Consider the following 17,593-nt stretch of genomic DNA (forward strand, 5'->3'; position numbering starts at 1 on the left):
TTCTTATTTATAAAGCAGTTGATGATAATGATTATTACTATTATTATTTTATCACAAGCCAATGGTGTACGAAACACTTAAAATACTGTCTGTAGCTCGAGAGCTGCATGAAGCGTGATACGAGTAGGACGTTTAATTTGACCTTACACTTTACAGTTGTATTCTGGAAATATCAACCATAAAATATTATTTTCTTCCGCGTATATGTAACTTTAAGTTACGTAGTTTAACGGAACTGAAAAGTACTTGTAAAAATCAATATAATCCGATGATTTTATATTTAAAATAAATATGTAAATGTTTTCATTGGCAACAGAAGAAACATTTAGTACTATTAAAAACTGAACATAATAGAGAAAAAACTACTTTTAATATTAAAGTTCACCTTATTATGAAGAAAGTATTGCAGACAGGCAAGAAATCTCTTCAAATAATTTTGTTAGACCTAGAAGAAAAAGTGTGTTACCAGTAATTTCATTATCAATTCAATGTTCAAACATTTTGAGTATTTGTGATTGTGTTGCCAATGGTCACAAATTATATTTAAATTGTCCAAACAAAGATAAGCATTGTTTAGGTCAAAGAAAACAGAATAAAATTCTTAAACTTATGTAATATAATGTTCTTATAAGTCCTAAATACAGTATTCATCACTTTTAAGTGTTGGTAGAATTTGCAACATAGTATACTCCTTTCAAGTATAAACAAATTTGATGTGTCCATTCCAAGAATGCCAGTATGCATCACAAAAATTATTTCTTTACCTCATTGCTACACATTTCAATTGGTTGATTGTATTTGTGAGTCTTGAGGAATATGTTTCATGCATTATGTTGTGAAAACATAAAAAAATATTTAAAATCTTGTATCTGTAACCTACTCAGCACCAGACACAGGCATACAACAACTTGAACGATGAGGAGATTGTTGTTTAGAAAGGTCAACTGTATCCTCTACTAATGGTCTTTCTAGTCCAGCTTCAAGTTGTGCCCAAGCAGCAACAGCTGCACCAAATGCTGCTTCAACATTGGTTGCATCCTTTGCAGATGTTTCTACTAGTGGAGGATCTCCATTTTCTGCACACCAAGCTTGAGCTTCTTCTGTAGAAACTTGCTTATCAGAATCTGGAACATCCACCTGCAAAAATTGTGTTCATGAGCCATTATGTTTCTTCTTTCATCAGCCTTATTCTTGCTTACTTTATTTCCAACAACTATAAATGGAAATGTTGATCCTTCTTGAACATCAGCATAATAAAGGAATTCAGATCTCCAAAGTGCTAAATTTTTAAAGCTTGTCCTATCATCCACTGCATAAGTTAATAGGCAAATGTCAGAGCCTCTATAAAATGGAGTTCTAAGAGTCTTGAATCTCTCTTGTCCAGCTGTATCCCATATTTGTAATGTATATGCCTCTCCATTAATTTCAATATCCTTGTTTAAAAATTCCACTCCAATTGTATGAAAACTATGTTCATCAAAGTGATTTGATACAAATCTGTTCATTAGACAAGATTTGCCAACACCACCATCACCCAGTATCACCACTTTTAACAGTGTAGATCTTTGAGAATTACGATTTTGTAGATTACCACCTCTAAGTGTTCCTACTGTAGTTGAATTGTTTCCTGACATCTTTTTATTTTTATACTTTAGCAGAATAACGACGAAACTGTATGTTCAAAAATATGATATATATATTTGTATTTTTCACATATCACTGCCTTCGATACCGGGTAATTAAATTCTTCACTCGCCGAACATCGATCGCATTTCTGATCTCTTGTCAATGTAGGAATCAGCTGATTTCGATACGAAATTATTCAATTCACTTTTCTTATATTAGATACATATTTTATGTCAACGATATATTCTCACTCACAATTCGTAACTTTGTATAATTCTTGCACGTTAAACAATTGTATTGTTAAAACACTTTAGCATCGTAATTTTCGTTTTACGATAAAGCATAACCTTCTCATTTTATAATAGAATTTTAACGTCAATTTAAATATGCTTCATGTTTGACGGATGGAATTGTATTTGATGATTTTGTAGAAGCCATGTACTCTATCTTCTTCGATTTTAACTTAATTATTCGAGCGAAGTTGCAATACCTTGAAAAGATGCCCTTTGGTACTGAGTCATAGCCATCACCGAGTAAAATTGCAATTTCTTCGAACAGATATATATTGTATGTTCACTCCAAGGCATTTGGCAATGGTAAGAAACATGAACGATCTTTCAATGTTTTTCAACAGCTAAAAAGTATTACTATTTCTGAACATTTTTGTTGTGCGCAAAGCATTTGACACTTTGCAGACGACAAAAGAAACGCCCATGTTGGATGTTGAACGTGCAGGACGAATATGGCTACCAGAAATTATAAATAATGTTAATCCCGTGTCATCGAGATGATATTATAGCGCATGCATTAACCAGCTAATAATAATTTACCTAACAACTAACAATGGTGAAAGCAATAACGCTAACATGTGTATTATTACACTTTGCTCGTAATATACGTGCTTATATATACGTATCGTTTAAACTGTATTAATATACACATGACAATTAACATGTTTAAAGTTATAAAATACTGTATTAAAAACATAAAATTTTTTAACATTTTTCGATATTTTTCAACTCTAATCGATCTAATGAAAATTATTTCAACGATTGTAATATTGCGTCACAAGTGATAGTGCGATATCATAGTTCGATACGTTAATATCTACTTGCGCTATTAAAATAATTGAAACACCGGTTGCTCAAATTGGAGATTAAAATTATTGTATTTAATTATAACTATGTACAGCTACCTAGTTATTACTTCTGTGTAATTTGAATTGCATTTTCAACAGAACCAGAAGGTGGTGCTACAGTGCTTAAAAGATTCTTTTTTATACACTCAGATGTCGTACCTGTTTGACGATGTACAGTAGTGTTCAGCGGGACTGAAATTTTTAGCCCAAATAAACGTTGGAAAAAGACTGTAAGGAATATGCCGCAAACAATAAAATTAAATTTAATATCAAAATTCTCTTATATTAAGGAAGATTCGAAATTGTAAGAATATGCGCATATCTTCGTAATTATATAAACGTCATACATTAGATAAGATTATCTTTTATAATTGCCAATTACATGTAATAAATAATCGGAACGAGTGCACTTTTTATTCATTTGAGGCAATACGTATTTCAGGTGAAATATATTATAGAAAATGGCAAATCCTCCTCCAAATGTTGGCCAATCTTATTTCTGGGGATCAGGAGTTTCTCAGCCACAAAATATGGGATATTATTCTGTTCCACCCCCAAATTTTCCACCTCCAAATTTTAGACAACCACCACCATCATATAATATGCCTGTTTCTACTCTATCTGAAAACAAAGCAGAGAATTTTTTGCCACCATCGTATCATTCTATACCTACATGCTATCAAAATGAAGTGTCAAACTCTTATCATGATGTTTCTTATCAGAATCAAACAGAGTTACAGTGTAATAATCAAAATTATGGATTATCTAATTATTCTCAACCAGCAACTAGCAACTTTAATTCAAATTGGGATGATAGAAGTGAATATCATAACAGTAGTAGCACAGAATGGAATTCTAACATTTATTCATCTGATTGGAACAAATCACAAAGTAATAAAGGTTCTTGGTATGAGAGCAATAAAGTACAAGAAGATGACAGAAAGCCAATGTATAAAAAATATAATGATTCTCCAAAAAATAGGAGATCTGAGTGGAGATATAGGGACAAAGAATCTTCTAATAGTCATACAGTTAGTAGAAAACGTTCAAGAAGTCCTGAGAGCAGATCAAGAGAGAGTAGATTAAGCAGATCACCATATAGATCAAGATATGACTCTCAAAAAGATAGATATTCTAAATACCATAAAAATAGATCAACATCTAGAGAACATGTACACAGTGAAGAAGATTCTGAAAGGAGATCATTATACAAAAGAAATACTTCCTATGTATCACGCTCTCAAAGATCATATACAAGTTGTAGAAGCAGGAAAAGATCAAGATCTCAAGAATCTTATTCATCTAGAGTTACTAGTCCAAGTAACAATTCCTCCTCCAAGAGGGATCCAACTGAAAGAGAATTACTCTTAGAAAAATATAGGTAGTAAATATTTTCTAAAATTATATACCTGTACATCAATATAATTTTCTCTATCTTATAACACAATCTAGGCAGGATTATTGTGCAACAAGCAAAGATATGGAAAGAAAAATGGATGAATTGTCTGCTATGGGTCCTGAAGGTATTATGGAAAATGCAAGAAAAGTTTGGACACGTACAGCACCAGCAGATTTGTATTATACTAGAGATGAAAATAATCCGAAAATAATGAGGGGTACAGCTAAATTACACGAATTATGTGAATTATTCAAGAAAATATTATTAGACAGAGCTGCAGGTGCAAGAGCTTTGCAGGTATACTTCTTCTGAAGTGATACATATAATAGAAATTTTTAGGAGATAAAGGACGAATTCTTAATTTTTTATTGCATAGCCTCCTTATGAACCACCTCCAAGAAAAACTAGAGCTCGTTTATGTAGACACAAGTCTGAAGCTTGTAGCAGTTCCTCTTCTGACAGTGATAGCTCAATGGATGAAGATGATAGAACAATGGAAGAACTAATGGCAAAAAAGCAACATCCACAAAGACTACATCCTGAAATGTGGTTTAATGATCCTGGAGAAGTAAATACTTTTTAGACATTAGAGAATATCGTTCAAGTAATATTTGATTAGAATGTTCAATGTTACAGATGAATGATGGTCCATTATGTAGGTGTAGTGCAAAATCGAGAAGATCCGGTATTAGGCACGGAATCTATGCCGGAGAGGGTGCAATAAATAAGTGTGATTTAAATTCGAACAATGCCGATAAATTGTATCATTATCGAATAACAATTAGTCCGCCGACAAATTTTCTTACTAAAACACCAACTATTATTAAACACGACGAACATGAATTTATATTTGAAGGATTTTCTATGCTTTCACATTTTCCCCTTGTAAAGTTGCCAACTTGTAAAGTAATAAGATTTAATATAGAGTATACAATCCTTTATATAGATGAAAAATTGCCAGAAAACTTTACCATTCGGGAATTAGATTATTTTCGTAAGTTCTGTTTCATCGTATTTAACGTTCAATCATTTTCATACATATATTCTGTATTCGTAAAAAATTATTCTTTTTCAGAATATTACTTGTTTAAGGAAGTATTGGAACTTGTAGACTTTGATCTACAAGCCGCGCAAAATAAATTTGGTTGTGGACAATTTCACTTTATGCCAAGATTCGTACGTGATTTAGCTGACAATGGACAGGAGATTTTATCTATGAACGAGGTTTTGAATTATTTAATAAAAAGTAGTAAATTGTTAATAGATCCAAATGATCTACCTAGGTTGGTGGAAATGCCCCAATGTAAGTGGCAAAATTTTGCCGATGAAGTGAAAGGCATGATTGTCACATATCCGGGGAAAAAGCCATGTAGCGTTCGTGTTGATCAATTGGATAGAAACCAAACTGATCCACCGCCTGGAATAATTACTTACCCCGAAATTGTACATTTTGGAATTAGACCGCCACAACTTAGTTATGCAGGGAATGCAGAGTAAATATTTTTTCTTCACGAATTGTTTTTTTTTTTCTTTTTTAATGAAAAGTAATGTGCTTATTATTTTTATTTATTCCAGTTATCAAAAAGCATGGAGGGATTATGTAAAATTTCGTCACTTATTAGCCAATATGCCAAAACCATCGTTTGAAGATAAGAGAAAATTAGAAGCGAAGGAGAACAAGCTTCAAGAATTAAGAACGCAAAGTAAAATGAAACGCGATGTTACAGTGGATGTTACTTCTGAAGGATTTTATAGAACTGGCATAATGTGTGATATAGTACAACACGCCATGTTAATTCCAGTACTTGTTTGCCATTTGAGATTTCATAAATCTTTAGATAACTTAGAGTGTACTCTAGGCTACGAATTTAAAAATAGGTATCTTCTTCAATTAGCGCTGACGCATCCTAGTTACCGTGAAAACTTTGGCACAAATCCGGATCATGCAAGGAATTCTTTGACGAATTGTGGGATAAGACAACCTGAGTATGGCGATCGTCGAATTCATTACATGAATACCCGGAAACGTGGTATTAATACATTAATCAATATAATGTCAAGATTTGGTGCAAGGACCGAAACAGAATCTTCAATAGCGCACAATGAAAGATTGGAATTCTTGGGAGATGCTGTAGTCGAGTTTCTTACATCGATTCATTTATTTCATATGTTCCCTGATTTAGAAGAAGGTGGCTTGGCCACTTACAGAGCAGCAATCGTTCAGAATCAGCATCTCGCTGTGTTAGCGAAAAAATTGAATTTAGAAGAGTACATGCTCTATGCACACGGAAGTGATCTGTGTCATGATTTAGAATTGAGACACGCAATGGCGAATTGTTTTGAGGCATTAATGGGTTCGTTGTTCCTCGATGGAGGTATAGAGGTTGCTGACAGAGTTTTCGGGGAAACTTTATTTAAGGACGAGGGAGATCTTTCTAAAGTTTGGGTAAATTATCCAAAACATCCTTTGCAAGAACAGGAACCAACAGGTGACAGACAATGGATACTAAGTTTTGAGCTATTGCAAGTAAGCATATGCATAAGAAGTATTTTATGAAGTAAGTTTATTTAATAATGTAATATTTATATATTTCTTTCTATGTTATGTAGAAATTAACAAAATTTGAGGAATCCATTGGTATAGAATTTACTCACATTCGACTTTTGGCTAGAGCGTTTACCGATCGCAGTATAGGATACACAAATTTAACATTGGGTTCTAATCAACGTTTAGAATTTTTAGGAGATACCGTGTTGCAACTTATAGTTTCCGAATATTTGTACAAATATTTTCCAGAACATCATGAAGGACATTTGTCTGTAAGTAGTATCGTAATTTTTTTTTTCATAAACATGAAAAAATACGATTTTATATTTTACAGTTATTACGAAGTTCTCTCGTAAATAATAAAACACAGGCTGTCGTGTGTGATGATTTGGGGATGACTCAGTATGCACTTTACGGTAATCCAAAAGCCGAATTAAAAACAAAGGATAGAGCAGATTTACTGGAAGCGTTTTTAGGAGCGCTTTATGTTGATAAGGGCTTGGAATATTGTCGTGTTTTCTGCGACGTATGTTTTTTCCCACGCTTACAAGATTTTATTATGAATCAAGATTGGAATGATCCGAAAAGTAAATTGCAACAGTGTTGTTTAACTTTAAGAACAATGGATGGTGGAGAGCCTGATATTCCTGTGTACAAGTAAGTTGGAATTATCCAAAATCGAGTACGTTTGTATACATTTGTACAAAGTAAACAACTCAAATCTTTTTTTTTTCAGAGTGATCGAGTGTAAAGGACCAACAAATACAAGAGTCTATACTGTTGCTGTGTATTTCCAAGGAAAACGATTAGCAAAGGCGTCAGGTCATAGTATTCAGGAAGCAGAAATGAACTCAGCTAAAGAAGCTTTAGAAAAATCTCAAGGTATAAGATGACAGGCTTTAAACGAAATACGAAAATTTTATCTTTATTGTTTTATTAAATTGTTTACAGATTTATTCCCGCAACTGGATCACCAAAAACGAGTAATCGCGAAAAGTATGAAAATGCAACAATGGCCAAATAAGCATAAAACAAGAGGTAGATCAATGAAACCTACAGATAGACACGATGATTCTGATTCCAGTCAACGTTCTAAAAGAAGCCGAAGTGAAGCATAATAGACGAATATTAATTTTTAACCATATTTTCTACTGAATGTATAATAATAAATATTGTAATAGTGGGTAAAATAAGTGGTATTATAACATAACAAATAGTATATTTATTACATTCACTCATAAATAGTAGGTCTTACTTTAGTATCACCATCATATTCTACTAATGCAGGGTTTTCCTGACGTAATACTTTTGGATTTTGATCAATAATAGCTCGACACATCTGCATGTTGTCCATGATGTGTTCCAGAGTCCAATGTTTTGTTAATAATGCATGCTTTTTATTAAAAAGACCATCTTGTATACATTGTATTTGAACACAAGTAGCATTAGTACGAAGAGCCATACCTAAATCATGAACTATTGTTTTCAAATACATATCATATTCCTGTGTACAAACAATTTCTGTAAAATTAGAAAATAAAGTTGTGGAATATTACTTTTTATTCATTTTTCATTCATTTAAACATGTTTTTAGCAAGATATTTTTACCTAATGCAAAGTGTGGAGGTGAAAAGTCCACACATTTAATTGTATATAACAAAGGAATACTACGATCTGTTGGTCGAAGTGGACCTTGCAATGCCAATTCATATGCAGCTTGACTTTGTATGTCTACTCCACATAAACTGTAAATGCATACAAATGCATGTATCATTATATAGTGTTGATACATAGTAATTTTTAAATATGTATTATTCCTCTACATACTCAAACATTTTCCTTTGATGAGAAGATTGCATGGAAGTACATATTTTATCAATGTGACCACGTTTTACATGGGTATATTTAGATTTTTCTACTATTTTTCCAGTATGAAAATAATTATCTGTTGCTTGACCTAATAATCCTGCTACTCTATAAAACCTTACACACTTGGATTCTTTCAGCATATGTACAATTCTGTTACCTTTATTAAGTCCACAAACTATAATACCAGACACATCTTCATGCATATTTTTTGTAGCAGCCAATCTAAAGTCATTTGGTTGATAACGAGGCCCTACTACTAATGGATGATCTGCAAAACTATCTCGAACGTGAACTTTTAAATTTATGTCCGTTTGACCTTCTATAACTACATATTTGAGTGGTGGTCGAGTTTTCATATCATTTAAATCTGAAAGCATTAAAAAATACGATCAAATTCTATTACTAAAGCATTTTACGATATACAAAGAGCACATTATAACCTCTGCACAAATTTTGAATTATTGTATCCCTCATTCGATTGAAACGTAAATGAGCAGGTTTATAAATAAGAAATACACTATTTAATGCTTTAAATACTGGTCTAGCCTCGGCTACATATTTAAATACTCTTTGCACTGACATTTTATCTTTTAGTGTTTTAAGTTCGTCTTATTAACTTTCATAAAATACGCTATTAGATACTGGATATTGACATATAAATATTAAAGTTGATGTACAAGTACCAAATTAATTGTTTTATTTTTTCAGTTTTGATTTCACGTTATTATTTTACATTTAGAACTGAAATGTATCATTACACATGGGATATATGGGAACTGAATTTCGGTAAACATTCTTTAAGCATTAAAATACAAGGAGGACACCTAGCGTACGATTTTACAGATGGCTGCGTGTTTCAAGAATTTTGGAAGTGGAGCATTGAGCACCCGGCGTTTAATTTTTAAAGGTATTTATGGAAGATTACGTAAAAATAGTTTTTCCTGTATATTCTGATGCAATAATTAACGAACAGTTAACGTGCTACTCTCAACTATCCTCTTAATATATACGGATCAGGGGAATGAAGATAGTAAAGCACTTTGTCCAGTGATAGGTTATGGTAAAAGAACACTTGTATTTTTCAGGGTTACACTCTAAACAACTTGTCACGATGTCTGAAACGTTGAATAAGGTGTCTGATGTGGACATCGATGGTCATGGCAGATTTAAGTACATTTTAATCAACGTGCACGACGAAGCTAATAGTGTCAACAAATCGATCGTCAGAGGTTATGCCAGATCGCAGTGGCATGGTGAGTAGTCACACATTTCGATCAATCTGTAATTATGAAATTGTTTCTGTGAAGAAATAAGTATTGCATTGTGAAAAAAAAAGACATCAATCATACGGGTATCTTACAGAAAATTTTTATTTAATTGTAAATTAGTTAGAAGGTTGATAATATTAGGCTAGAATATTACATATAATCCTTGTACAGTGATATTCAAGGAGTTTACTATTTACAATGATAAAGATACAGTCTGTACATCTTTACATACATACACATGTGTACATGTACAATAGAATACATAAGTTAGGCATTGATTATCATTAAGAATGCCTGTGGATCAACTTATTCTACTAAGGTACAATGACATCTGTAGTATTTGTTCAATTACATAGAACATTTATCGTTAAAATAAATAAAACTCAAGCCCGACGATACGAGACACCTTTTTTCTCCTAAAAAAATAGATTTCGAGATCCTCGAATTTGTTGATTGATTTCTCTATGATTGATTCGATCAAGTGCGTGGATGGGTGCATTTTACAATGTGTCGTTGAATGCGATGTTTAAATACACGTGTAATCAAAAAGGGCAGTACGACTTTCATTTTAGGAATAACACGAGTAGGAACTGCACGAATCGTAGTGTTACCTCGATGGCGAAAATCGTCTCTGAATCTTACTTTTTTTTTTTTTCTTCTCATTTTTCACCCTTTTTTCATTTTCATACAGAATAAAGTTTTTATTTCTTTTTTTTTCCCACGATACACGTAAATGTCAATGAAAGTAGATAAAACCGTACATCGATCTGATTCTCGGAATTTCTCGAAAAATTCACAATGTCCATAGGACACTACGCCCCAGAGTTTCCTCGATCATTTGTTAGTTCGTTAAATGTATTTTTAAAGGACAGAAAGAAAACATCATTGTCGAACAGTTTCCAAACTTCCCCCTCTCTCTTTTCGCGTTACTAAGAGGCTCTCCTGAAACAACACCAAGCTCTCTGTATACTGAAGCCTAGTTTGCAGTTCTTGTGGTTCGAACTTTTCACGTTTCGCGCGCCACTGTTGTTCCTAGTCGACGATCGCGGTGTCGCCTCGGTCGTTTGCACCTGCTCTCAGGTGCTGTCACTCTCCTCGTAATGCTCTATCAGATCCACATCAAGGTCCCTCGATTCTTTCAATTTCTCCTTGATCGGCTCCAATTTGCTTCCTTTGTATTTGTGCCCGTTATCTTCCTGCTTCTCGTGGTTATCCGTGCTCTCCTCGCATGTTTTCCCTGAAACTTTCGCCTCTCTGATGGGCGATGGAAAACCTACGAAATCTGGATCCGTATTACTGTACATCAACGTGAATGGTAACTTGAGAGAGACGTCGCCACCCATCGCTGAAATTAATAGCTTCACCTGGAAAATACATATATATTTCGTACGATTAAAGGTAATTCTAACCTCAATTTTTATTAAAAATATTTTTTCGAATCTTGTCGATACGAAACAATTTAATAATACAAATCGAGTCTCTGTAACTGCTTCACTCGTATATCTCCTCGGATAAAAGGGAATTTCTCGATGAAACGCTTAGAGATTCTTTACCTTCACGTAGTAAGAAACGTATATGGCAAAAACGTTCCTGTCCTCTGGACCGTTTCCAGGACACATGACCGTGGAGGCCAACGTGGCCCCAGCTTTCGTGTAACTATCCTGCAAAGCGATCCAATTCTTTGTGGATCGTTTGATAGGTCTGAGCATGTAGTTTTTCTCCAGTGAACCTCCCGGTCCTATAGGGCAACCCTCTTGCGACGACAAAAGGGCCACGACGTTCTTGAATTTACCGTTACTGAACATGCACACGTCCACGTGCTGCACGATGAAAACCTGCGGGAAAATTCCATTTAAAAAAAGCTTCGCGATAAAACGGATTTATCCGTCGTGGCGAAGTTTATCGTCCCTTTGTCACACAGTGTTTGCAAGTTCGCGCTATTTTCAAGAGGATCTCTCGCTACCGTGGAAACTGCCCATGTGTAGTTTCGGAGAAATTCCCGAGTAAATCGTGCGACAGAGAATTTCCAGGGAGAATTGTCGTTGATTTTTTTTTTTCTAATTTTTGTAGCGACCCTCCTACACTCTACCACCAGAGGGACAGACTAACTACAGGTTCTCGCTAGTCTTCATAAAGGCTCCTATTTGTATATATACACCTTCTGACCTGAGTCCTTCCAGTCCCTCCTAGAAGTCCACTAGGAAGCCCAGGACGAAACGCCCTACCTTTCCTTTTCCGTCTATCTTCCACCAACTTTCCTACTTAAAATTAGCTTCATTTTTAAAAAATCCTACGTATTCCAGTAAAATGTTTCGCGTTGTTCGCGAGCAGAAAGAAAGGATTAATTAGAATTTAGCAGGGAAAGGGAGAGGAGGCATTTGCCAGTCGAAGGACAAACACGATTACTCGTTTTAAGCCGAGTTGTAGCTTGTCGGTCTGTTTGCTGAACTGTCGGGACGAAGTTAACGCGGACGTGTCGCCGAAGTTGTACGCGACCGCGCCGTATCGAGACCGTTCGTTCTCGTTTTCAAACAACGTTCGCCACGCTCGCTAATGAACTGTGGCGCAAAGGCAATTGACACGGACGCGATCGCTTTATGCACCCTCAAGTCCTTCTGTCCCTGCAGGAAATTCAACCCATCCTACGTGTTCTTTGCGTTCTCCCGCCCTTTTGATCCGCGTGTTTTAAAAAGAAATTCATTGATCGCCTCGAATTACAACGCTCTTTTACGCCTCACCTTCGCCGCTTTTTGTGTAATTAAAACATGCGAGCGATACCATCGACGAGGTGACGAGAAGGCGAGAATAACAGCGGACGAAAGAATATTTTTTTTAAATTAAAATTTAGTCGATCCTTCGAGGAATTTTTTTTTAAATTTCATTACCGGCGAATATGAGTTTTATTATTTCGACTATCTGGTTCTTTCAACTGAATTTTCCTTCGAAAGACTATGCGGCAACGTTAAGAATACCATTCAAATCGCTGTGCTACGCAATTGAGATTTTTGCCCGCGAAATTTAAATTGACCAGGTGAAAAAAAGAAGAGAAAGAGAATATATCGCTGTGTTCTACAGTTCGGGAATATAGAATTGTCGCTGTATCTCCGCGTTTTCCAGGAAATTGTGCATCTTTCTTTCTCGCATCTTTGACTACTTTTTTCGTCGGTGTGACACGCGCGAAAATGTGAACACCTCTATATTAGGGTGTCACAGTCAAGCCATGGAATTTCCTGTGCTCACCCGAAATGTGATACACACGCTAGATTACACGCGCATGTCCCACGAGAATGAAATTTTGCCCGGCTTAACGCCCTCCGGGCTGCGTGTGCCACTGTGTACCGGACATTAGTGCCCCGTGTGACGTTGTTCAAACGGGCGTAATAAAAGCGATTACGCTGTTTCGAAGGGACTCCCATGTGCTTGCAAACTACGGACAAATTTTCTTTTTGTCTGACAAAGTTGCCCTTTGCACGACGTTCCTACTATACAAATTAATTGTCTCGCTTGTATCGAGTCGTGGGAAGAAGTAGTACAGGTCACCGAGTGATCAGACACGCGCGTCTCTGCTCGATCTATTCTACTGTGCTTCGTACCACTTGTCAACATTCCGTGTTTCCCAACGAAATCTCTCTCGTTTCTCGGAGTTTTTAACCCCTTGAACCGAAATGACGAGTCCAGCTCGTCGTGAACTTTCTTGAGCAAACTAACAATGACGAGCTGCACTCGCCAGAAATTATTCAGAGTTGAAGCTGTTTATATGAGAAGTATATGTAAGTCATAGCGAGTCTTTTGCTTTGATACATTTGTGGCGACTAAATTTGGGAGGTGAAAAAATGGGAGAATATAGAAAATCTAGAAGAAGAGAAATCTAGAAATATAGAAGAGAGAAGGAAAGTACTTAACACTATGCCGTCCCGTGGCACCACATTGGTGCCTTACGAAAATTATCGGACAAATGCCGGTGACATCACGTTGGTGTCTTATGGGAAGCTATCGCACAGACGCCAGTATCGCTTGTGTTCTGTCCAAGTATTAGAAGAAGAGAAATCTAGAAATATAGAAGAGAGAAGGAAAGTACTACCTTAACACTATGCCGTCCGGTGGCACCACATTGGTGCCCTACGAAAATTATCGGACAAATGCCGATGACACCACGTTGGTGTCTTATGGGAAGCTATAGCACAGACGCCAGTATCGCTTGTGTTCTGTTCAAGTAACAATAAGTTACAGGTTGCAATACGATCATATTAGCAAGTTTTGTGTTTTTACAAGAAATTTTTTTTTTTTCTCCCGAAAATCTCGAAAAACCCCCGGCGACAGGCGAAAAGATCCGAACCAGTCCTGCCAAACAAAAGAATCCGGATTACGCGTGCGGACGGCATAGTGTTATTAGGAAGTCGGAACAATGGATGGTAAAAACGAGTGTTGAAAACGCCGTTCGTCTATGCGTTTACCGAGGGTACGCGTCTCTAACCGTCTCGGCTAATCCAATGGTCCGCGGGATCCTTCAGGTCCGTTTTACAACTGGTGAACGCGTAAACTAGAGAAAAGAAAACGTTCGGTACGGAACACCTCTAATGGTAAATGTAACGTCGCTTCTTAGTCGCTTCAAAGAGTGCAGAGGGTTAAAGACGTAGTGAACGTTGTTGAAAATTCGAAAAACCGCGAACGTTCTTTTTCACGATCGAAACGAATGAATTACTTTTCCCCCGACGATCCAACCCGTTCTTCCCTGAAATTTTAATCCCCCGACAGCCTCTCCCTGACCTTATTAAAAGCAGCCGCCGTCAGGAATACAAACGACACACATGGGATGCCAGCGATTAATTTATTAAACGTGACCGTGGATTAAATCACTCGTAACCGGTTATTAAAATGAGGGGAAAAAGAAAAGAAACGAATCAGACGAGCAAGGACGACGTAGAAGTGAATTTCGCACAAATTGATCCTCGAGTAAGCGATTCTGTTCGTTCTCGTTAGCATTTCAAGCTTTCCGATCGCGTTATCTCCGCAACAGTTCATACATTATACAGTCTGTTTCGCCGGGGTAGACTTACCTTGATCCTCCTCACCGTTTTGCTGCTGTTGTTATTGACGCTGACGTGCACGGCGATCGAATCGCCGTGCGCGTACATCGCGCGATCCAGTCTCGCTTCCAAACCGACTCGACCATCGCTCAATAAGAACGGCTTTTCCACTGCCGCGTGTGGCCCTCCGTTCTCTGAAACAGCCAATCGAACAGTCCTGCCGTATCCTGTGCGACACTTAATCTCCGCTGCCTTCGAGAGCAGACTGGACACTGTTGCGTAGCTTTCGTTCAGTATTTTTGACGATTTAATTGTTAATATTATTGGTGGAACACGTTTCTTTCACAGGGAGAATACATTTTTATATCGTGGGAATGATAGAAGTTGTGCCAGAGAGATGGACGTGTGACAGGATTTTTCGTGAGAATGTTTAGGTTAGATGAAGAGTGTTTGGAACGAGGGCCCAAAGATTTAGGTAGATGTGTGTGAATGCGTTTTGAGTGAAAGAGCTGGAGAAATGGAGAATGGGAGAAAACTAGGGAGAAGGAAGAGTCACAGAGCGAAGAGTTAGTGTTAACCTTTCGACAGTTTATCCCGCAAGAGACTCTTACGTAAGATACTTAAATATCTAAGTGTTTAACTCAAGAGAGACTTTCAGGAAGAAAGTTATAAAGGGATCAGATACTATTGTCATAACTATCACGTAGGGTTATGTATCCCGTGTTTTAAAAATGATCACACTTTCGCTGTTGATCAAAAAAGATTACGTTCGGCAATAAAATTGCATATTTTTCTGCGTTTGAAGACACTTCGAGATACCATTAAACTTGTTCGACGATATGTACATTGATTAATATATACTCCTTGTGTGGTATATTTTAGAACAAGGAATACGTGCAGTTGGTTCAATTTAAGAGTAACCTCGTTTCGCGCACGGGATGTGCCTAAGGCAGAGCTAGAACGTCCAAACCCCCCACTTAAACGCCTACGTTTTTCTCCGTCGTACCCTCTGCTACGCTATCTGCTATGCGCAGAACGGACGAAAATCGGTCCGAGAGCGAGGTTATTCTTATTTTGAACGGACTGTACTCCTTTGTCGTTGTCTGTACAGTACAAGTGCCGGGGATCTTTTTCGGCGTACGAGCTAAACAGCGAAAGGGTTAAAAAGATACGTGTAAAATCTAAATTTTTTTGACCGTAGTTCATAATTTTATTAAACCGTCGAAGGGTGAAAGTGCTAGAGCTAGATCAGTCTTAATCAAATTCAGTCCCCAACCCAACGTTCTTCTACACTTTGGACAAAAAGCTCACCTTCGTCCTCCGTGATCTCGTACTTGGCGAACGTGACTCTGCTCTTGCAGGCCTGGCTCCTCGAGCTCAAAGACGGACTTGCCGACACGGGAACACTGTAAACTCCTGTTGCCGGTACCGGTGGCTTCGTGGTCCGCTGGATCACGCGTATGCCCATCATCACCGTCGTTTTCCGCACCAGCTTGTCGTCTGCCCTGTCAGCTAAATTTCACCATAGCGTGTCCAATTCTCGGCGTAAAGCGACCGGGTTATTCGCGAAATATCTTGGCCAGCTTCGAGGGGAATAATCGGACGGAAATATGAAATTCAAAGTGACTACCCTCTGTCGCGTAATGAAATTTTCGAAACGCAGAGATGCGATTTAATTTAGCCAAGCGGGGCAACGTGTAACACGCTGTCAACGCTCGTAAGTCGAGCTTCAGCGCTACGTCCGCGCGAAATACGCAATCAACGAGTGCCGTTTCGCCTCGTTGAATCAATCCTGCGAATCGACGTCGAAATACGCTCGACAAACAATAGTTCACCGTGCATACCGATGGATTTTCACCCAATATTTTTTCCCTATTTCCACTTTTATCCCATAAATCTTTTTTACGTTTGTTTCGTTCGCTAGAATTTCTGTCGACGAGTTCCATCCGATCTTCCACTCGAAAAATATGACGTAGCTTAATGTAAATTAGTCGAACATCGGTTTACTCACCGACGTAAGCTCTGACGTCGTAGCTGGTGCCGATTGGCGAACCGTTGTACTCTTTCGCTGGCACTAATTGCACCGAAGGGGGTGCTAGCGGTGTGATTTCCATGGTGAACGCGTGAGCGTTTGGACCTAGCCTTCTTATCAGCGCTTCCTGTAACAACGAACAGATTATTTCTCCGATAAAAGTAATATTCCGATATAAGCGTTAACGCAAAGTCTCGAAAATTTGAATCCTTTGGTTAAGCTGTTGCGAAAATGGACGAGATTAGAACGATCGAACTTGGACATTTATCGACGAATGATCGTGAACGGAAAAGCCAGTTTCCACGAGTTCTAGAATTGCCTTTCGACCATAAGCTCGAGGATTTTACACCTGTGCAACAACGCTCGAAGCAGCCCCATTTGGAGAGATTCGACGGCTTACGGCCACGCGATACGGTTGATCGCTCCATTACACGATGATTGATTAATCCGTAGAAATTTCTACCGCTTGCCAGATCGATGAAGGATTTACAGATAACTTGGCTTATCTTTGGTAGATGTTAATTAATAGAGATTTGGTGGAACGCGTGGGCTCGAGGATTTGCCGGATTTCATCGTCGAATACCTAATCAGGAATAGAGAGAACGAATTTTCGACGTAGAGATATCGTGTCTCTCGAGAAAAAACTTCTTTCCAACAGAAGAGTCTGAAGAATTCCTTCTTCTGGA

General features: G+C 37.2%; 4 protein-coding genes across 4 annotated transcripts in view; 2 read left to right on the forward strand and 2 right to left on the reverse strand.

Moving 5' to 3' along the window:
- Positions 1–426: 426 nt before the first annotated feature.
- On the reverse strand, positions 427–1,639 carry LOC108571759 (ras-related protein Rab-9A). The gene is made up of 3 exons (XM_017933877.1): positions 1,200–1,639; positions 881–1,137; positions 427–445 (listed from the first exon to the last, which is right to left on the reverse strand). The coding sequence occupies exons 1-3, from the start codon at positions 1,632–1,634 to the stop codon at positions 427–429; spliced, it is 711 nt and encodes a 236-aa protein (XP_017789366.1). The 5' UTR covers positions 1,635–1,639.
- A 1,357-nt stretch (positions 1,640–2,996) lies between these two features.
- On the forward strand, positions 2,997–7,829 carry LOC108571758 (ribonuclease 3). Its single transcript, XM_017933876.1, has 11 exons — positions 2,997–3,068; positions 3,207–4,145; positions 4,217–4,460; positions 4,540–4,731; positions 4,800–5,157; positions 5,239–5,656; positions 5,739–6,690; positions 6,774–6,983; positions 7,046–7,368; positions 7,448–7,593; positions 7,663–7,829. The coding sequence occupies exons 2-11, from the start codon at positions 3,226–3,228 to the stop codon at positions 7,827–7,829; spliced, it is 3,930 nt and encodes a 1,309-aa protein (XP_017789365.1). The 5' UTR covers positions 2,997–3,068; positions 3,207–3,225.
- Positions 7,830–7,942: 113 nt separating this feature from the next.
- Positions 7,943–9,185, reverse strand: LOC108571742 (probable tRNA pseudouridine synthase 2). Its single transcript, XM_017933855.1, has 4 exons — positions 9,021–9,185; positions 8,539–8,947; positions 8,320–8,456; positions 7,943–8,232 (listed from the first exon to the last, which is right to left on the reverse strand). Exons 1-4 carry the CDS (start codon positions 9,160–9,162, stop codon positions 7,943–7,945), a joined length of 978 nt encoding a protein of 325 aa, XP_017789344.1. The 5' UTR covers positions 9,163–9,185.
- A 238-nt stretch (positions 9,186–9,423) lies between these two features.
- Positions 9,424–17,593, forward strand: part of LOC108571787 (sex-regulated protein janus-A-like) — a 64,745-nt gene continuing 56,575 nt past the window's right edge. The window contains exons 1-2 of the mRNA XM_017933925.1: positions 9,424–9,487; positions 9,666–9,833. Coding sequence (XP_017789414.1) covers positions 9,424–9,487; positions 9,666–9,833 — 232 coding nt within the window. The remainder of the gene's footprint in view (positions 9,488–9,665; positions 9,834–17,593) is intronic.

This window comes from Habropoda laboriosa, unplaced genomic scaffold (assembly GCF_001263275.1).
Source record: "Habropoda laboriosa isolate 0110345459 unplaced genomic scaffold, ASM126327v1 scaffold99, whole genome shotgun sequence".
NCBI lineage: Eukaryota > Metazoa > Arthropoda > Insecta > Hymenoptera > Apidae > Habropoda > Habropoda laboriosa.